General features: G+C 40.7%; 1 protein-coding gene across 2 annotated transcripts in view; it reads right to left on the bottom strand.

Moving 5' to 3' along the window:
- Window positions 1-22,502, bottom strand: part of Nbas (NBAS subunit of NRZ tethering complex) — a 319,717-nt gene that overhangs the window by 203,060 nt on the left and 94,155 nt on the right. For both annotated transcript variants that reach the window (XM_057768127.1, XM_057768135.1), the window contains exons 22-25: window positions 14,681-14,764; window positions 10,898-11,051; window positions 5,938-6,123; window positions 4,733-4,906 (exon numbers count right to left, since the gene is read on the bottom strand). In XM_057768127.1, coding sequence (XP_057624110.1) covers window positions 4,733-4,906; window positions 5,938-6,123; window positions 10,898-11,051; window positions 14,681-14,764 — 598 coding nt within the window. The remainder of the gene's footprint in view (window positions 1-4,732; window positions 4,907-5,937; window positions 6,124-10,897; window positions 11,052-14,680; window positions 14,765-22,502) is intronic.

Here is a 22,502-nt window from a genome sequence, read left to right as displayed (position 1 = left end):
TCTGCTAAAACCAGACTCTTCAATTTATGGCCCATTTCAAATAAAGTAGATGCAAGAAACAAATGACACAGTGAATTATAATGACAACAACATTAAAAATAACATTTCTACCCCAAAAGCCAAACTCTGTGTGTTTCAATTACAAAACATATGAAATCCCTGAAGTAATGTTACAGACATTAGAGCCTATTGTTTTCCACATTGCACTGCCTTGCTACTGAGTTGACCAATGGCAATGCAGTGGCACAACCATAGAGCACACTCTACTTCTGAAGCACAAAGATGGCCACTTCAGGCCTCTGTCCACATAGAATATTTCTTTCTCACAGCAAAGCAAGGATTCCTATTCTTAGAGTGTTTTATGAAATACAAAAAATAACCAAACGGTGCCTTATTTTCTCATCTCTAAGGCCAAGGTATTACCAGCACCATCCTATGAGGGAATGGGAAGGAATAAAGACTTTAATATACATAGAGAGCTTATGTTATTCCACCACAGATTTTGTTTCATCTCTTGATTACATGTAATAGTAGGATGTGGACACTACATAAGAATGAAACCAAAAAGAAACTTTATATGTTCAGTATACACAAAATTTTTCTTCACACATTTTGATCCAGGCTTGGCTGAATTCATTTGATTAATACAAAGGATGCAAAATCTGCAGTACAGACACCACAATATGCTTCTCCCCTAGACATAGGGCTGACAACTTCTCCTTGTCTTAGCCATATTTCACCCAAGATATGTTCTCAAGGATTCATTCTGCCCAGCTCTAAAGTCTACCAGGAACACAGGTACATTTTCACTTGTCACAGAATTCAACAGGACACCCCCAGATGCTGAGGTTCCTGGTGTGTGTCCTGCACATGTGGGTCTTAGTGGGCACCACTTCACTACTAAGACAGGACACCCCCAGATGCTGAGGTTCCTGGTGTGTATCCTGCGCATGTGGGTCTTAATGGGCACCATTTCACTACTAAGACAAGACACCCCCAGAGGCTGAGGTTCCTGGTGTGTGTCCTGCGCATGCTGGCCTAGTGGGCACCACTTCACTATTGAGACAGGACACCCCAGATGCTGAGGTTCCTGGTGTGTGTCCTGCACATGAGGGTCTTAGTGGGCACCATTTCACTACTTGGAGAAAGAGCCTTTTGCTCTCTGTATCCTTGACTATGATACTTTCTCTTCAAACCAGTGTGCATTTCTTTCTTAAAACAAGGAGTTGTATAAATAAATCACAGCACTCTAAAGACACTATCGATTCTTGCCTGTAAGGACTCCCTCCCTACAAGATGTCTCAACTTACACAGCCTAAGAGATACTTCTTCTTGCTCTCATCATTCCTTCCTTGGTATCCCTGTGGTCAGCAAGAAAGCATCATTTCTTCCTTCTCAAAGCAAAAGAAGAACATCTGTACAGAAATCCTAAGAAGTAGGTCCTCCCACCATTAGCACTAGGTTAGCAGCTGAGCTATGTAGCAGCAATAAAATCTACGAGAATTAGAATTTTAAAAAATGAAGTCTTAAAATTATACACTATGGACAACTAGAAAACACATAATTGATAAAAATGAAATATCAGAAACCAAGTAATAGAAGAGTCATGAAATAACAGGATATAAAACTAACATAGAAACTCAAGTTTTTATAAACCCAAATAGTAGTCAAAGGAAAAGAAGTTAGAGAAATAGAAACATTACATTAAAAACTTAAAAATTAATTTATTAACAAATGGGTATTATCTGTAGAAGAAACTTTATTAAACTTGTTTAAAACATATATATCATGAATATACAAGTGGGTGGGTAGGTGGGTGGTGTGTGTGTGTGTGTGTGCAGTCATGACACACAGGGTGACTGTCCCCAGAGCTATGGACTATCTAACAAAAACCCCCGTGTAAGCCATGGAAACCTGCTGTCCAGCTGCTGGTCTCCTAAAGCAGACTGAGCTACTGCCACTGTCCCTGGCTGTCTTAGACACAGAACATGGAAGAACCAAGCTAAACCTGACCTGGAAGTTTCCTCCCTGAGGACTAGCTCTTATACTAGCTGAAAGTGCTGTGTAAACAGCTGAGAGAGAGGAGCAATCAGTAGTCCCACCCAGCTGTAAAGTCCACAAAACCACACAGTGATTTCCCAGCGAGATCTGTGTTAACAAGATACCTAATTAAGCATAAGACCAATTGATGGAAGGGGAATTCATGCCTGGTACTATAAATACACCTTATTCTAAGATACAAAAACATAGAATAATACAACCTATTCTTGGAAAAAAGGTTGAACTTTATAAACAAATGAGTCTATCAGTCTCCATAAAATAACTTATAAATCAACAAAAATTAGTCAGAATGTAAATAAGCTATGTTGTGAAATTAGATAAGCTGATATTAAGATTCAGATAGGAAACTGTCCAATACAACTTTGACAAAACAGTGGGGACCAAACAAAACTGAAAAGAAATATTATACTCATCAGCTCCTGGAACATCTCACGCGATCTCTAATCACCAGAGAACTCGTGTCATAACAAACAGGGCACCAGAATATTGGGGACATTCTAGAATTAGATGTACATGCAAATGAAAATTTAAGTTTATAAAAAGGGTGACACATCAGGTCACTAGGGTAAAGACATGCATTTTAATAAATTCTGCTAGGATAAATATGTAGCTATTTGAGACAGCATAAAGCTATATCTATAACTCATACTATACAAAAGTACAAACTTCATAGATGAGGGGTTTCAATAAAAAGAATAAAATTATATAAGTACTCAAAGAAAACAAAATTCTACTAAAAGCTTTAAGTGGAAAAACCATCTTCAACATGACTCAAACCACAAAGTCTGATAAATCTGATGACACAGAAATTGAAAATAAGAATTTCACATGACAGTGAATGAGAAAAGACAAAACACTAGAGACAGGTACACAGAGAAATCACGGATTCCAGAGTCGCTAAAGGAGTAGGCCCACAAAACAGACAGCTACTTATCAAATAAACAAGGAGGGACGGAACCATCTGTACACAAAGGAATTAAACCACTAGCTGAGAGACCCAAAAAGAGCCCTAGAGAGGTAGAGGTAAGTTCCCTGCCAATAGCCTCATGTCATGGAGAGAAGTAAGGATGAAGAGGCAGACTGGAAGCCAAGTCCTATCCAAGTCACTCTAAAGGGCCCAGTGCTAGCCAGTCTACAACCACAAGCCACTGGGGACATTTCCATAGATTAATGACATGGTAAAAATATGATCTGCAGGAAGGTAACACCGAGAAATATGGAGACAGTCCTGGAAAGAAGGAGCCTAATATCCTTGCTACCTGTCTAGTGTTCACATATTTCAAGAAAGGCAAATGGCTACATGTTTTATTCAAAAGCACCTGCTAAATTTCCAGGTAAAAACAACAAAAAGCTGACTATATGCAAAGGTTTTACAAGATCCCATATGGATGACCTATCAGAAACCAGAAACAAGATTGCAGGAAGAATTTAAAGTCAATTCTTCGTTCCTCATAAAACATTCATTGTCAACCCGTTCTGCATCGCATGTGGTATTCTGCAGCCATCAGTGCCCACTAGGGCTCACCACAAATGTAAAACCAGCCACTAAGTGGAAGCTGATTTTAAGGGAATGAAAACTTTAAGTAATCAATGAGCAGAGGCATTTCAGACAGACAACCATCTTATAAACCCAGAAAGGCCTAAGACAGAGCAATGTTTTCCTTCCTGTTTAGGTTACTCAATGCCATGAGTGCTTATCTTAGTGAGTGACGTTCAAGGTGCTGAGGCCAATATGAAGTAGACTCAATCAGAACTAACACCTGGAAGAAGCCTGAATTTGAAGTGCCTTTGGCTGTGCTACCTTGCTTAAAGTCCCCACTCCAAAGACAGGGGAGCCACTGCACTGCCTGGAATAGCATATTTTAATCTATCACAAAATTAAGAGATTTTCACAGTGCAAAAGTATTTGTGCCTAACAAAATGGTTTTTACTCCAGGGAACCCAAACAGCACAGAAGCAAGCTTAAGAAGGCAGTCTTCTACAGCTCTAAGAATCACCAGGGTGATTGAGTATGTCCTTAGGAAAACCTAAAGACCTTCATAAACTCCTTGAATATCTGTGAGAGAAGACACTTTTGATTATTGATTACATCATAAATACACTGGACAAGAACACAGGTGCAGAATGAGGAGATCTAGGCAAAAGCGTGAAGACTTCATAGCATGAATCACCTTCCACTTCCTACCCTTACTAAAGAAACGGAAGGAGTTAAGGTTAGTGAAAAGTCTTCATAGTTAGAGTTCAACATCTGGAACTACAGATCTTTGTACTCACATATTGCAACACATGAAAACTATGGAATGAATGAGCCAAAATAACTGTAACTGCACAAACTTTGGAAAAATGTACATCAACAATATTGAAACATTTTTTAAATGACAATTTTGCTGGGCGGTGGTGGTGCATGCCCTTAATCCCAGCACTCGGGAGGCAGGAGGATCTCTGTGCGTTCAAGGCCAACCTGGTCTACAAGAGTTAATTCCAGAACAGGCTCCAAAGCTAAAGAGAAACCCTCAAAAAACCAAAAAAAAAAAAAAAAAAGACAATTTTCTTCTACTTACTGGAATCTCTTTACAAGACCCAATTATAAAAACTTATACCTAAACCTAATACTACAGACTAATGAAAAAGAAAATGAAAAGACTCTGAAGAAATTAGAGTTGCTACTTACATCAGGCTTAGAATGCTGAAATATCTTCAAGGGAAATTTCAAGTCTTCTTTTGCTAAAGTTACTAGATATTCCTTCAATAGCTCATTGGCTGCACCGGGAGACTGTTTCTCACAGCGGTGAAGAAAGGGAACCATCCATTGATAAGCACTGGTCACATAATTGTCCTCAGAACACTGTAAGGATAATTAACCACAGAAAGCAAACGATAAATTAAAAACTGGACGGTACTAGATAACCAGTCTAATATCAAACAGTGAAAGCCCCATACTTCCTGAAGCACTGCAGATCCCCACTCACTTCTGACCTAACCATGAGCAGAAGAATGTGTACCTTCCTCTGGGGCCGGTTGGACACAGTGGCTATAACTATGCACACCATCTATGCAGACTGGAACTGGCCAAGGGTCCCACAGGCCTAGTGCCAGCTCTGGGAAACATATATATTGTGACTACTGCACAGCCATGAGGTTCTCCATAGCAGAGAAAGAGTCTACCCAGAGAAAGAATAAAAAGAACATGTGAAAGGGGGAAAGAGACAGACAGCTGAGGCCAGGGAAGAGAGCACAGGCACTGAGACAGATGAGCAGACGGGCCCAAGAAAGGAGCTGCTCGAGAACAGAATCCCACTTGTAAAAGCCTCAAGTCTTCCACATCCTCGTTTTTCTTTTTCATTGTTTCTCCTTTATGACACGGGTCATTTCATCCATCATTTCTAAAAGAATACCATCACTTCTCATAATCATTTTAGGACATAAAACCACAACTCTTTGCAATATTTTTTATCTGTTTTTGAGGAGACTTTCTACACAGTGCTGGCTGAAACTCTCTATGTAGACCAACCTGGCCTCAGACTCATAGAGATCTACTTGTCTCTGCCTCTGAAGTGCTGGAATAAAGGCATGTGCCACTACACCCATCACAAACCTACCACTCTTAAGAAGGGTGTGACATAATACAATAAAATCTCACTGGATGGCTGCTAAGGAACAAAAAGGGAAAATACAGGAGATGAAAATGAGGGAGTGCACAGACAGAGGCAGCAAAGGTGAGTGACAGATAAAGCAAGGTATAAAGTTTGCCAGCAGTGTATTCCTGCTGGAATGTGCCCACACGTCTCCTTACTGGGCTCTTACATTTCCTATTTGGCTTATGCCACACACAGCAATAGAAGCTCAGGGATGCTCAGAAGGGCAGAGGGCACCTACACGCTCCATCAGCAATCTGAGTTTTTCAAAGTCTTTCTTCTGCTGCAGGTCTTTCAGAGTGAGGGTGAAGTCACACCCGGCTTCATAAACCAGTGTTTCCAGGGTAACCAAATCGTCACAGAGAGTCAGCAAGCCAGGAATATGGCGCTCTACTCCAAGACGTATAAGTGACAAGGAACAGTCAACCTAAAAGAGAAAAGAGACAGTAAGCTACTCACTAAGGCAAAGTGGAAACTTCCAGCGTAGAATTGAGCATGTAACCATTTCTATAAAATTCCATAGTCAGAATGTGTCTCACTACAAAAGAACTGGAGTCCTTTATCAAACATATCAGCATCAAACTGTTTCAAATGCATCAATCAGCAAGATGTACTGACGATACAGATATGAAGGGAGAGAGGCATCTTAATTCTTACATCAGAGTAACAAAAGGAGAGGGAAATGTGGCATAAATAGCAGTGACAATGCCAAATTAATTGTACTTTCACTACAGCACTGTGCTTCCTAAATGAAGCTTTGCTCTGCAGGCTTTCCTGCTCCATGCCAAGCCATCTGCAGTCACCCAATAAATATTTATTTCTTAGCTAAAACAAAGAACAACATTTCCTTTGCTTGAGCAGTAAACTGACATTTATCTCCTATTCCGTCATCACAATTATAAACGAGCATCCTCCGGTTGATGGGAAATCATCAGTTGTAGCCCACACTAATGTTTCTCTCCCATCCCTACTCTAAAATACATGAAGGGCCTATAAGGGGCTTGGTGTGGGAAGTCCTGTCTATGTGTTGCTTTTATTGGCTAATGAATAAATCTGTTTTGGCTAGTGGCTTAGCAGAATAGAGCTAGACAAGAAAACCAAACTGAATGCTGGAAGAAAGAAGGCAGAGTCAGTGAGAGCCATGTAGCGCTGCCAGGGACGGACGCCTCTGCTGGAGTGTACCGAAACTTTGCCAGTAGGCCACGACCTTGGGATACACAGATTAATGGAGATGGGTAAGTTTAGGATATAAGAGCTAGCCAGAAATATGTTTAAGCCATTGGCAAAACAGTATTGCAAATAATATAGCTTCTGTGTGATTATTTCGGGTCTGAGCAGCCAAAAATGAACAAGCTGCCTCCCACGAAAGGAGCTAATGTCAATCTAGGTGTCAGAGATACAAATGAGGTCTCTGACTCCAAGACACCTGACTGAAAGTTTCCACTGAGGCATATGCTATGTGACTTCCCCAGAGAGACATAACAAACATCTGTTCACCCTAGACAGGGCACTGATGACAGAGCAGGGAAAGATTCTGCCATGTCAAGATTTATGACCCAATGATTTCAACCCGGGACTCTTTCAGGAAAATGGGTAACTCAGAGCAACTAGACGCAAGAGTCTCCTCCTCTTCCAGGAACTGTTTCTTGCTTATGCATCCAGGGAAGAACTGGGCCTAAGAAGCAAACTCCTCACATCTGCAAGGAAAGGCTACTAAGCCCACCCTTTGAGAAGCTCGTGTAGGGGGTCATAAGTGCTCTTGTTTTTGGGTGGCACTAACCATGTGGACCCAAAGGACAGTGTTCACAGGGTTTACACTGAGAGGAATACTCAGTATGAACGCCAGGATGACCTAATGTGAATAACGAATCAAAGATGGACTGAAAGCAGAAGGAGCATTCAGGAGTACTGTAGCTCTAGGTGATGAGGAGTCCTGGCAGAAGTGCGCTGCTCACTCACTTCTTAGTGAATTCTCTTGCCCACACTGAGGAAACATTTGCTGAATACTCCCACATGGGCTGGACAAAAAGATAGGGGCAGTGTGACATCAGACATATAAGACAGGCATATAAGTCATTAGAAGACAGAATTTGGATAGAGCAGATAAAGAGCATTGTTGTGGGACAAGGCAGGAAGTATAGGTGGGGCAACTAGGAAGGAAGTAGAGGCGGGGTGACCAGGCAGGAAACAGAGACAGGGCAATGAGAACAGGAGAATTCTAGAAAGAGGAAACAGTCAGTCTGCAGCCATCACCCAGATACAGAGGAAACAAGATGAGACTGCCTCACTGAAAAAGTTACCAAGCCACATGGCTGACACAGACAAGAATTTTGGGCAAATATAAGTTATAAGAGTTAATAAGAGACCTGAGCTAATAGGGTAATCAGTTTATGATTACTGTAGACCTCTGCGTGTTTCTTTGGGACTGAACGACTGCAGGACCAGAAACCTTGGTCCACAAAGCATGGGTAAGAAGGATGATGGCCTGGCTTCTCCTGTCAGTGGGAAGATGAGGGTGCTGAGAACTCAAGAACACTCAAGAGAAGTAAGTGAATTCTGTACTGCATGTGTGCTGCTAAGGAGTCTGTGTAGCCCATGCAGTACCTCGGTGCAAGACCCCCAAATGATGGTCCAAATGAAATAAACAAACAAAACAAAATCTATAATGAAAGCAATGTCCACGCCTAGAATGGACACTTGGGAACATAAATCACAGAGCGACATTTGAGAAGAAGCTCTGAATGGGCCACATGTGTAGACAAGATTAGTGTCGACAGTAGTGCCCTGGGGAATAGTGATAAGGGGCAAGCCAAAAAACAGGAGCATGCGAAAATGAATGACTATGACAAGAACAAGAAACTTGAGCTGGATCACAGAAGTCCAGAAGGAAATTTCTACAAAGAAAACAGCAGCAACAGAAAGGATGTAAAGTTAGGATAAGAGAGGACCACTGGCTTCACTGTCACAACTTGCGGACGGTGGCAGGCACAGGCAGAATGGAGGGATGAGGAGGGCTGAGTCCAGGAGGAAAGAGACTAATTCTGGGCCAGCTATAGGGAAACAAGAAACAGCAGAAGCCTGGAAGTAGACAGCTTTACATTCTGCATGTGTAGAACTGAAGGTGAGGAACAGCAGACCTAGGAAAGGAGAAATTAAAGGTGTGCACGGAAGGAACACTAAGTACACGGGCGTGCAGGAGTAGAATCCAGAGCACAGGGGAAGAAACGGTGGCTGTGAACTCAAGGAGAGAGGCTTCTTCCTCTGGGAAAAGCCAGAAAAGGTCCTGATGGAAGGAAGTTCTCAGTCTCCCAAATGAGCTACAAAACAAATTACTTTCTGAGAGTGGGGAAGAAAACAATGGCGTAAGAGAAGGAACAGCAAAGGAACGAGAAAACGCTCACGGAAAGCAACAAAAAAGAGCAGCCACATCCCCAAAAACACTGGATTGGCAGACAGGTGAAGAAGGGAGAGGTAAGGCGTGATGCCATGGAAAGACTGGTACAAAGAAATCAAAGGCAGAGAGTGTGAGGGGCAAGGCTCAAGCAAAAGCAGGGCCACCGATACCTAATAATGACTGTAAGCAAACGAGTCACATCTGAATGTACACTTCTATCTTCAAAACACTTTCAAAACCTCAGAAGAATTTGCAGAAAACCTGACACACAGCACACAAAAACTACATGAGGAACAGTTGGAAGACAGCACATGAGCCATTTGTTGTCTTCCCCAACGTTTACCAAAGTACACGGGTTTAAAATCTAGCTACCAAAGGCGGATAGGAAAGAGGCACCAGTGAAGCTAACAGGAGTGTTCCGCATGCTGAGCCTTCAAGTGGGGAAAGTCACCACCATAAACACTTCCTTCACCAACAAACAAGTTTTGCTGAAGGCATTTATAAGCACTGAGGAAAAAAAAAGTTCCACATCAATTAAACCTCTAAAAATGAAAAATGTAAAATCCATGTCAGATATCACTTTGATTGCATCACAACTGACATGAAATGTCAGTACTTCACATGAAGTTAAAAAAATAAATAAATAAAAGCCATTATGAGAGTTTTTAAATAATGAAAGACAGGACAGGACATAAGCCAACTAAATATAAGAAAAGTACCAACGGCTTGCTTCATCATCGCCCCTGGTCTCCTAAAGGGAAGCCATGATGTCTCGGGATGCTTAGTACGACCTCTGACAGAGCAGCTTCAGATTCATCACAAAACTGGGCAGAACCCAGTGTTCATACAGCTGCTAAAACTCCTGCCCCACCAAGGAAGGGAGTAAGTCTGCCCTGCCGATGACACCGTGCACTTTAGACACGGGACCCAAAGGCCCCCGAGCTGAAACTCACCGAAAAGCCTCCTCCATGAGGACTAGCTAACATAGCAGCAGGAGGAACTGTGCAGGCTTCCAAAAGAGGGAAGCAACCAACAGTCCTACCCAGCCCTTAACACCCATGAACTGCAAGGATCAGCATGGCACAGTATTGGCACACACACTCTGGATGTAACCAAGAGCTCTCTAACTTGAATCAAGAGCTGCGCAACAAGAGGAAAATCATACCTAGTATTGGAATCATACCTAGTACTGGAAACCCAGCCAAGTACTAGGGATTCATGAGGTCAGAGACCTTGGAAGAGAACCTACAGCTGCCGTTTACTAAACAGACATCATCCCTAACAACAACCCACAGGCAAGTGTAGTCATCACCCTCATCAAGGACTTCTCTTAGCAACAGACAGAGACCACTACAGAAGACCACAGCCAATAGAAAAACAGAGTTGTGAAGTCAGGCCTAAGCCGAAGGTAAACAGAAGGCACACAGGACCAGAGTTCCTGAAAGGCACAGTCACAATCACCTGTGGTTGTACACTGTAACTGGGGACTAGGCAAATAGTTTTTAAGTTGATACAATCTAGTCAATTAAGGTGTAATTCATCTATTAAAATACATGGAAAAAATCAGGCATAGTATGCATTTACTTTGCGTTCCTGTTTTAAAGAAAGATTTTGAAGAACATTTCTTGTATTCATTTGCTTTGTAAGAATCTAAAAGTTACAAAGACTTCTGGGCAAAGGGCAAATGGACAGAAGCACTAAGAATTGCTCCTTTCAGCCCTCTGAATCACACCTGAGATTTCTGGTCATGTGCACTAGATGGACTGAATCGTCATCACCACTGAACAGCAGTGTTCTCTCGCCTCACCTGGCCAGCATGGTGCTCTATCTCCTCTGCTCTGCTCCGGTACCAGTCCATTGCCTTCTCCACCGTCAGCTGGGGCATCCTATACTGCAGCAGCTCAGGCTGCTCAGCATACAGGAACTCACTGTCGTCCTGGAGGCCAGGCTCCACCACCGTTCTGCAAAGCACAGCAGGAACAATTAATAACTGTCAGGAGTGCTGCAGAAAAGGACAGAGACAGGGATGAGAAGAGAGCGGCTTACAGAGGTGGGGGTGTCTGTGTCTCCATGTATGTGTTCACTTGCAGGTTAATGGGACATTTGAGGAAATTTAACATTTTCTAACTGGTTTTTCTGACTTCAAAGTTCAGAACGGAAAATAAAACAGGTATGCGGCAGCTCAACCAGACAGGAGCTGACAGAGACTAAAGAGCTTTACATAGCGCGCCCCACTGGTGCTTCTGCCGGCTGCCCAAATCAAAGCTCTTCCACAGGCCAAGAGTCACCAGGGCAGGAACTGTCCCCGAAAGATTCCAGTTGGAACTGGAATTCAGAAATCTCGTTTCCAGTTTTCAGGGAAATAAGAAATGCACCTCATCTGTGCTGATAAGTGCGCAGCATAGGCCTCCTGACAGCGTGCTCTGTCCACTGAGGATCAGACATCTTCAGGGAACCCACAGAAGGATCACAAATTACAAGGGGAACAGTGGATGACTGCTTTCTACACTAAAGATTAACAAAGGAATGAAAAGTAAGCTAAGGGTCTCAGAAGAACTTCCGGGCCCCTCAGGTGACTTGCTGCAGGAGTGCAGGGGCTGACGGCTGCTAGTACTCAACAGCTGAGACTTTGGGGCTCCAAACCAAATCCAAAGAACAAGTCCACCAGCAAAGGCTGGGAAACCTATGCACATCGCTTTAAAACATCCTGCACTCCTTTCATTCTTCAAAGTCATGGGGGGTAATACTATGCAAACCGCTGCGAAAAGTTAGAAGTGCAGCACAAACCAGGCTCTTGATTTTATTTATAACTGCTATTTGCTGTTGTTGTTGAGACTGTTAAAGTCACCCTAATACTGAGGTGGTTTATCCACACACCTAGACTACTCACTGTGCACCTGACACATGTTGCAAGAAAGTTCCATCTGCAGGAGAGTCCTTTCCTCAACCCTCCTGGCGTGACTCCCACTCTTCCCAGAGATTCCTGTCCAGTGCTGCACACACTGCCACACTGGCCATCCTGGACTCTGTGAACTCCGCCTCATTTCAGCAGGAACAACCAGCGGCAATTCCGAGTTCCTGGGACACTATTGCAACTCTCCCAGGTCAGCCCCTCACATCCTTTGATAGTGAATGCAGCACTCAGAGGAAGCCACTTGCCTTTTATTCGAGCCATAGAAGCTATGGCTCTTCTCATCTTTTCTGGATGCTCTTTTTCAGCTGTCCTTGCTAAAACATTCTGCTCTATAAAACATTAAACACCGGTGCTCCCAGCTCTCTACTCTTCTCAGGGAGCATCCTCCCTCCCATTCTCTTTTTTTCTTTCTCTCTTTCTCTCTGGACTCCCCTTCAACACCATCACATCCAGACTCAAGGTCATTCTGACTTTGATTTCCTTTCATGAAATAAGGTCATTCTCTTTAAATGAACATATTCTTGATATTTTAGAACCTTGGGGTGAAATACTTTAAAGAACATTTCAATCGAAGGCTTCAAATTCTAATTACTGACTTGATTATTTGTTGGAAGGAGGCTGCTTATTGGTACCTGGCTGCTCAGCCCCGAAATAATCACACAGAAACCATATTATTTGCAATACTGTTTGGGGAATCCAAACATTACCTTCCCTTTACTGTTTAAAAAAAAAAAAGAAAAGAAAAAAAAGGATTTAACTTTAACATAGTAAAATTACATATAACAAAACAGGTATTGAACAAGAATTAGAGTTACAATATTTGCCTCTGTATGCTGTGAATATCATTGACGAATAAAAAAACTGCCTTGGCCTGTTGATAGGGCAGAAATTAGGTAGGCGGAGAAAGCTAAACTGAATGCTGGGAGAAAGGAGGCAGAATGAGGAAGAAGTCATGTAGCCCTGCCAGAGACAGATGCCAGATGGAACTTGGAACTTTACCCGGTAAGCCACAGCCTCGTGACAATACACCGATTAATAGAAATGGGTTAAATTAATATGTAAGAGTTAGCCAATAAGAAGCTAGAACTAATGGACCAAGCAATGTTTTAAATAATATAGTTTCTGTGTGATTATTTCAGGGCTGAGCAGCCAGGAACTAACTAGTGTCCTCCTCCAATAATTATTAAATTTTTCTCCTCAGTCACCTATGTCATCTTTTTAATACCTGTAACTTGAATAGTAAGTAGACTTCTTTCATTAAATATTTGGTGTTCTATTCTAGCTCTGCATATTTATTCTAATGTCTAAGGAAATGCCTTGATTCTACCTTGAGTCTACCAGAGACTCCTATCTAATTTTTGTATACTATGCTGTTTTTAAATGCTCCTAAGTAAGCTCTTTTACTTTCTGGTACTATTTTACACAGTCCTGTGGTATTTAGAAATAGATTGCTTGTAGATTTTGCTCTTCTTCTTTGACAGCATCACATGCATCTCTAATGCAGTCTGCTCACTGTCCCCCTTCTCTCTTAGTCCTTCCCTTCAGTCCCACTGCACAAGTCCTTTCCCACACTCATCTTTTGTATTTTGTGGCCCACCAAGTGAACAGCCAACTGTATAGCCATGGGGTGGAGTTATCCACTGGAGAATGGTGGCTATGAATTGTTATTCATGTAATTATATTATTTTAATTATACAAACTACAGCAACTTATCTTCTGGATGACATTAACTGTAATTTTTGAAATTTTCTTCTTCTGCATAATGTCTCCTTTGAAGTGTTGTTCCATTTTCTGTATTTTGTCCTCCTCTCTGTTCCATCAAGCAGAATCTATCCTCGATGTCCAGAGAGCTCTATGGATGTGACAGGACCTGTTCACTTGTCAGCTCCACTGTGTCGTGGTTGTGCACAAACTTTTGAGGACCACACCTTGGGATCTAAAGAACTCTTTTCTGAGGCCACTTTGTTTCTCCAGAAAAGAACTCTACAAACTTCTACATGGGTAATCCCCTGCCTCTGGGGGATGAAGGGGTATGAAAATGTGTAAATTTTCTAGAAGTCTGGATCTTCAGAGCTTCACTTCACCATCTCTTCTCTAGATGCCCAGACTGACAGCCAGGAACATGGAGGATTGGTAACTAACAAGCAGTCTGCAGGCCGGAAGGATAAAGCTCTTGTCTCATGAAGGGAATTAAAGGAGGACAAATGAAGGGTTCTTTCCTGTTCTGATGAGTGGAGACTACAGGTACTAAGTGTGCCTCCTACTGGCTCTCCTCCCCACTATATGCACACACACCCCCTTTTGTAGCATTTGACATCTCCATTCTGAGGCTTTCCTAAGAACAGTCTTGGAAAAATAAGAACTAAAATTTAATCGAGAATAAAATTGCATATACACCAGGACCAAAACTATGCAAATCTATCAGCTCATTTGGTAGTCTGGAAGCAAATATATTAAAGGGAAGAGTTGTAATAAAGATCATTGTTTAAACAGTTCCCCCCCAACATTTGCTACATTCTCATTAATTCTTTTAATATATCCCAAGTCATTTGTGTTTTTTAAAAACTCCTCTAAAATACTCTAACAGAATACCACGGGTCATGAAAGTTTGTCACAGAGTCACGTGTGAGTCCATGCCACAAAGAACAATGATGCCTTGTGCTAGTTCATACTGGCCTGCATTCCAGTTCCTCACACCAATCTTCAGCTCGGTGTTTATGCTCAGCCCAAGGAATGATCTTCAAGGAGTCACCATTACAACTAAAATTTAAAAAAAAAACATGTACAGACTTTAAAATACAGGCTACCTACCTTCATAACGCATATGACTAGGAATACAGAGAAGGAATTGCCATGAGGATTTCTGGTTACACTATTCTAAGTGGCGCATGATACAGAGCATACACTATATAACTAAGCTAGCATACTGCCCTCTTTTTTGTTCATCCTTTAGCTATTTAAAAGGAAAATTTCAAAGGAAAAAAATACAGTGATGAGTTAAAGGATGACACGAGTACATAGTCACTTGTGTGTCTAAAGAATAATCAAGATTTCAACCCAGAGTTTTCTGCACACACCAGCAGCCTGTCCGATGCTATTTCACTGAGATTCCAGCAACTATGGAAATGGTCTGTCTGTGTTGTCCTAGTCCAGTGGCTCACAATCTCCACAGGCATATATTAACCACTGGAAATCAGGCAACTGACTCTAAGAAAGTTAATTATAATTATATTTATTATTATTAATGTCAATTTCAATAGCCACATAGATCAGATGCTGTCACCAATCTAGAACCCATTTAAAGCTAGAAGGAGAGAACCCACTTCAAACAAATGTCCTCTGATCTCTAAACGCATAATAGCATATTTTAAAAAGAATCAGCTTAAAGGAAAATGGAAGTGAACAAACATGTTAACATAGACAGCAATTTGCTAGAATTAACAGTCACAGAAAACAAAAACAGGAACGGGTTTTAAACAATATCTCCAGAGTCCCCTTTTGTTCTAACAGATCCATGTAAAAGATAGAAACACGCTCAATTAAGAATAAAGACAAAACTTTAAAAAGAAAAAAAAAACTTGAATTGCTATGCTTGTGCAGTTTAGTAAAATATTTCAGACTATCAATTGTGGCATTTTCCTAAAATGTACCAGTACCCTGGAGAAAGGGACAAATGCTCCTATGCTGTGAGACATGCTCTATACATGAAACACTCTGTATACACAGGGAAACTGCACTGGTAAAGAGATTCATCTCCATGTGAAAAGGAAAAGGAAGGTACCGGAGGGTCCTGCAGTGGAGGCAGAGCTGAGGGGGTTAGAAATGGAGCAGCAATGGCTCATCAATCAACAACATCATGCCATCAGATATTGAGGGAATAAATCAGGCAAAGACTAGGTCCCCCAATATTAAATAAGTTGATCAGATGCTCTACTAAGAGTGCTACTTTCAGCCAAAACAGAATAGAATAGACTAGTAAACCAGATGCCAAAGACACACTGTGAACATAGTTATGCTCACATTTTTAAGTAATGGAATCAGTCAGATGCTGACACAGGGCAAAAGCCACAGTATTATCCATTTGACACCAAATAGACTATTTTATTCTCATTCATGTCAGAAATATTTTATTGCAAACTTCTGGGATGAAAAGTGAGAAAGATAACATTTGAATGGAGATGATGATGATGCCCACTCTGCCAACTGAACAACAAATTAGTGCAATGAATCGAGAAGCAGAAAAACACATCTCGGCAGCTATTATAACTTTTCAAATCAAAGCAGACACGCTTCCTTAAGCTACACAAAATGTTTTCAAAAAGAATTTCAGAAAAACATGTTACAAGCTTATATTTGTATTTTCTACAGAGAATATATGAAACCCAAAAGTCCTTACTACAATGGTAGGTAAAGACAGAGTCCTGGGCCAGGCAAGCTGAATGTGCAATACACTCTAGACAAAAAAGACACTTTTATGGGTATTTGTTAAATGAAATGAGTAAGAAACCTATTAAAACTGCACAAATAATTCTGCTCAGAGGCCCACAGTGAAAGGGAGACCCAGAGAGCCCTGTTAGTAATAATGTGTTTTATTTTATTACCAAAGCACAGTTGCTGACTCCTTATCATGTCAGCAATGACCAGCAATACTCATCAGAATTTCCTTATCTCTTACTATGGCCCAAACAGTACATGGTGCTTTTAAACTGCAATACCTTCACTCATCCTACCCACCAAAAAAAACAAAAACAAAAAAAAAGCCAGCCATAATATTTTCTTCACCTTCCAGTGATAGAATCAGTGAATTACTAGTCTTAGAAAATAGTCTTAGAAAAGAATTTCTACCAAACATGGCTTACTTTCAGATCTGATCATCAATGCTTACACAATGAAAAACAAACTCCAAGCATAGGGTATGTCCATTCCTGCTCATCTCAGGCTACACAGTGAGACTCTGCCTCAAAGAAAGGGAACAGGCCAAAGAAAAACAAGCCAAACTTTTTGTTGCTTGGTTTTCTTGCAGCTGTTACTACAAATTATTTTATATTCCCTTTTAGAAGATCATAGTTCAGTACAGGCTCAAAGAGAATAGTACATTTTTAATGTTACCTCAAATAATAGCATCTAAGAGAAGAAAGGGTCTTTTCCCAAACCAAAATGAAGACACCTTAGGACAGGCTTGAGGATTGGTCTCAGTTGTCAACTTGAGGTCTGGAGTAAAAGGGAACAGGCTTCTCAGGATGTTTGGGGTTATCTTTATTTGATTAATTGAGATGAAAGATCCACCCACTGCAGATGGTACCCGCTCCCTGGGATGGGACACTGGATTTTATGAAAGAGGAAATAAACTGAAATAAGCATTCATTAACCACATTCTGCTTCCTGATTGTGGATTCAACATGACCAGCCACTTCAAGCTCTGGCCACCCCAACTCCTCAGCCACGATAGGCTGTACCTAATAATCAAGAGCAAAATAAGCCATTCTCCCTTAGGTTGCTTTTATCCAAGTATTTTATCACAGCAACTCAAAAAAGTAACTAACACAGGGTTTTTATTTATTTTGTCTACTGCTACATCCTTAGCAACTAAAACAGTGTCTGGCATTTAGCAGACTCTAAAAAATATGTGTTTACTGAGTTAAGTAATTAACAGAACAACAAAGAATTTTAAAAAGGTTCTCATGAATAATATAAAAAGTGAGAACTATAACATGGCAACAGAAGCAAACACTCTACTCACAATAACAGTCACACCTACACAGCAGAGACCAGAAGGAGATACGGAATGCAAACACTCTACTCACAATAACAGTCACACCTACACAGCAGAGACCAGAAGGAGATACGGAGTGCAAACACTCTACTCACAATAACAGTCACACCTACACAGCAGAGACCAGAAGGAGATACGGAGTGACCCTAATCTTACTGTGACATCAACAGAAGGCAAAGCTATTCGTCTGGTTCAGGATGCTTAGGGTCACAAGTGTTTAGAGCATTTGTGTTTGACTGTAAAAACAGATGGGCGTGTCACATGGGAAGGGGAAGACAACAGAGTCATCTCTAAAACTCACTGCCACAGTTCAGATGTAAAACGCTCCCAAAGGCTCATGCATTGGTACACTTGGTTCCCAGGTGATGACAACTGTTTGGGGAAAATGTGGAACTCTTTAGGAGGTAGGGCCTGCTGGAAAAAAGTGGTTGATCCATCTGTCTTTTCCTTTCTGAGTCTTTGTCTCCCAACTCCTCCCCTTCTTCTTCCTGAATGCCATTGTGTAAGACCAGCTACTACACATTCACCCCTTCCCACCATAATGGACTGCATCCCACTCATAAGCCAGAACAAATCTCCCTCTGTACAGGGTTTCTAGTAAATCTTACATCACACTGATGAGCAAAGCAACATACTAGCTATTCTTCACAATTCAAAACAACTTAATCATTCACAAGATAAACAGAATGTCAGAATGTTTAAGGAAATTTAGAGAAAAGCCTTTTCATTAATTGTGTTTACTTCTAAAATTCTAATCATCTAAGTCCATCGCCAATGTGAAATTACAGTTCAGAAAACACTAGAAATCCTATTGCTGCTACCCAGAACTGTAGAAATCTCAGCTAAACAGGAAGCCTTTAAGCCAAGCTCTGGGAACACAAAGAGGCATATACACACGCCTTCTTTGTTCATCTTTCTCTTCTACACACTCCACTTAATTTCAGAATTTAAATGCATCATCCCCAGTTAAAAAAATAACATAGTAGATTAAAGTTTTCTCTTTACAAAGCAATGGCTGCTTTTGTTTGACTTTAGGATTCTTTGAATTTGAGCCCTGTTCATATTTTTCTGAATAATTAACTATGCTGGTTTCATTTGAAGGTAGCATTTATCTGTCAGCAGGAAAGGAATGAATATAATAAGTCCTATTATAGTCAACAATCCTCTCACCAAATACTTCTTCCACTAAATATAAATGTTTTATTTCAAGCAAACTGTATGAAGAGCAGACTTCCAAAAATTCTTTTGTACATGTTCTATGCCTTAGAACCAAAGGCTGGGTAGACAGATTCTTGCTACTAATTGCCACCTTGTATGCACTGCTTTTAAGACGTAGACTTCTATTTATTTTTATTATTTAACAAAGAAGAGAATGTTCTGACAAAGCCTCCAAAATAAGGATAATTTGGAATACACATATAACTACATCGGGTTATTATCACACATGCCGAGATGATCATAGACTTGGTAGGAAGCCCATCACAGAGCCGTTACTACTCACAGCACCAAGACCAAAAAAGACCTAACCAAAGGCATCATTCTGAGTTCAGACATACAAGATTAAACTAGCACATACATTCTTAAATGGCACCCCAGCACATAATAAATGTTTAGTACTAACATTATATTATTTCTAACAACAGCAATAAAGTTATTCCTAAGTAGTAAATATACGATAAATATGATTTTAGTTAACATTGCAAGATGTAATGAATGGTAAGCTATAATACTATACTAATAATTATTCAAAATACTGGTCTTCCTGCCAAATGCAAGTATAAAAATGAGAAAGAAAATTATTTGAATATCTCACAGTTTGAAAGAATCATTACACGAAGTCCAACTGAATTCCCACTACAGAACTTTCCAGAAAAGTCAGTTATGTAATTAAGACTGTTCTATATAAGATAACTAATGTCAGCAAGAAATTGGTAAAGACATCACTAGAATAAAATTGGTATCTTCTACCATTACTACCTACAGCATAATGAAAAGCTGGCTCTAACTTTGAAAAAGAGACAATGAAGGTCCTGAGACCAGAGTAAGATAACTTGATTGGCCATAAGGGAAGTTACAAGGAAAAAATGAAAGGACAGCATCCACAAACCTAGGTGCAATGCTTTGGAAATTTTTGTTTGGTTTGGTTTGGTTTGGTTTGGTTTGGTTTGGTTTGGTTTGGTTTGGTTTTTCGAGACAGGGATTCTCTGTACCTTTGGAGCCTGTCCTAGAAGTAGCTCTTATAGATGAGGCTGGTCTTAAACTCACAGAAATCTGCTGCCTCTGCCTCCCAAGTGCTGGGATTAAAGATGTGTACCACCACCGCCTGGCTGGTGCAATCTTTTTTTAACTTTGTCAAAAATAAGCCCAACTGGAAAATGCTGAAACATCTCAAAAATAAATCATTCATGGAGTAAGCCTTACAATAAGTTAGCATTACAGAAATAAGAAAGATATAAACACGTTCTTTATTTATTTTTCAAGTCATATTTGTAATATTACATTTTATTAGTCAGACTTTTTGATACGATCACAAATATCCAAGACAACAAGGTTTATTTGGGTCTGTGGTTTCAACGATTTCACACTGACTCCAAACACTTTGGGCCTGAGATGAGACACAGCCTCAGAGAGAGAGGGCAGGATGGAAGTAGGGCTGCCAATTTACAAAAGCCAAGAGAGCAGAATAACACGATGGGCCAAGACCAAGACACCTTCCTCCAACAAGGTCCCACCTACAGTTCTACCAAGTCCCAAAGTCTATTCAGATTTGGAACCATTAACACATTCAACCATTGATGTGGGAGGTCCTTCTGTCTATGTGCTGTTTTTATTGGTTAATGAATAAAGAAACTGGCTTGGCCTGATAGGGCAGAGAAGAGCTAGGTGGGGAAAACTAAACTGAATGCTGGGAGAAGGAAGGCAAAGTCAGGGAGAAGCCATGTAGCCCCCACTGGAGACAGAAGCCAGATGGAACTTTATCCAGTAAACCACAGCCACGTGACAATACACAGATTAATGAAGATGGATTAATTTAAGATAAGAGTTAGCCAGAAATATGCTTAAGCTATTGGCTATACCGTATTGCAAATAATATGGTGTCTGTGGGATTAATTCGAGACTCAGCGGCAGGGAACAAACAAGTGGCCTCCTACAACAAACCATTTCCGCTCAGCTCCCACAGGATACAGTCATCCCAGGAAAGCCCTCTACACAGCTAGCTCTCCTGGAGTGACTCAGTCCAATCAAGCTAATATCATTACATGTCACATGCATCAAAAAGAATTAGGAGACCAACTCAAAATTGCTTAAGAATTTTCATGTAAACTAGTCAAGTCATTAGGGGAGGGAGAATATCTATTAAATGTGATGGTGTTGGAAAGCTAAAATGTAAGGACTCATGATGAGGACTATTCTCATCAAAAAGCACCTGCTACCAAATAAAAAGGAATCAAATAGAAAAACCCAATAAATCTTGCTTCCTAACCTTTATGGCCTAGGTTAATACAAAACTGTTAGAGAAAATAATGAAGTCTTTATTCCACATTACTTAATACCAAGCAGACCCTGACCAATCTTATTTGGCCTATTAACTATACCAAGAAAACCACTGCCAGAATAAAGAAACAAATAGATGACATATGAATTATCAATTACAAACCTGAAACATTCTGAAAGACTCAGCAAGTGTACAGGTGGGCATTACTAACTGGGATCCTGTATATGTTTAAAGTGCTCACAGATTTGAAATAGTATGGGGGGTAATAATGTCTTTATATCCTATTCATTATATAGCCAAAATTCAGCACAAATAATGTCTAAAGAAAACCATATACCATAGGAAGAGTAATTTCTTCATTGTTACCTTCAAAAACTCTGCATGTGAGCTATTTCATTTGAATCCACAGCTTTCAAACAAGGATACAATAAAATACAAAACAGCGCATAGGAGTTTGTTACCCAAGATGCATATGACTACTCCAATGTTTGAAGAAGGATCCTCCAGTGACAAAAGAAGTGGGGAGAAAGGAGAAGGTGCAAGGGATGGAGGGAGGAAGAGAGGGAGGGAGGGAGGGAGGGAGGGAGAGAGGGAGAGAGGGAGAAAGGGAGGGAGGGAAGGAGGGAGGAGCAAAATACTGTGATATAGGATAAGAACAGGAAGTTAAGAGGACTCTGAAAGAAAAAGGAGGCCTCAACCAAGAGTCTAGGTGAAATTTCTTGGAGATGAGAGTTGATAATTTTACACATATTCCAAAAAGATGTCCTATGTAGAGATAATATTCCTTTTTATACATATATCTAAAATTGTTAGGAATATTAAAATAAAGGCAATGCCTAAGTGTATGCATCCTGTGGTTTTAACCTTGCTCATTTGTCAGCTGTGAACCTGTACCTGCCTGAGAATCTCACAAGATTAAAAACAGTTCACTGTCAAAACATATCTTAACTCCCTTGAGATCTACTACAGAAAGGACTCACTTGACTCTCATGATTACTGGCTTTGTCTTTTTTGTCTGTATTTCTTCCTACTAAACATCAGGTACTAACCTAGGGTCTCCAGTAAATACATGTAAATTCCTACGGCTGACAAGATGGGTAAAGAACAGGCTGAGCATGCATGAGAACCTGAGATCCTCAGCCCCCATGGGAAAAGCTGGATAGATGGCTCATGCCCTGTGACCACAGCACTAGGGAGAGAGCAAGTATAGACAGGCAGATCCTGAAAAC

The sequence above is a fragment of the Chionomys nivalis genome, chromosome 1 (genome assembly GCF_950005125.1).
Source record: "Chionomys nivalis chromosome 1, mChiNiv1.1, whole genome shotgun sequence".
NCBI lineage: Eukaryota > Metazoa > Chordata > Mammalia > Rodentia > Cricetidae > Chionomys > Chionomys nivalis.
This window is presented reverse-complemented; position numbering and strand designations above follow the sequence as displayed.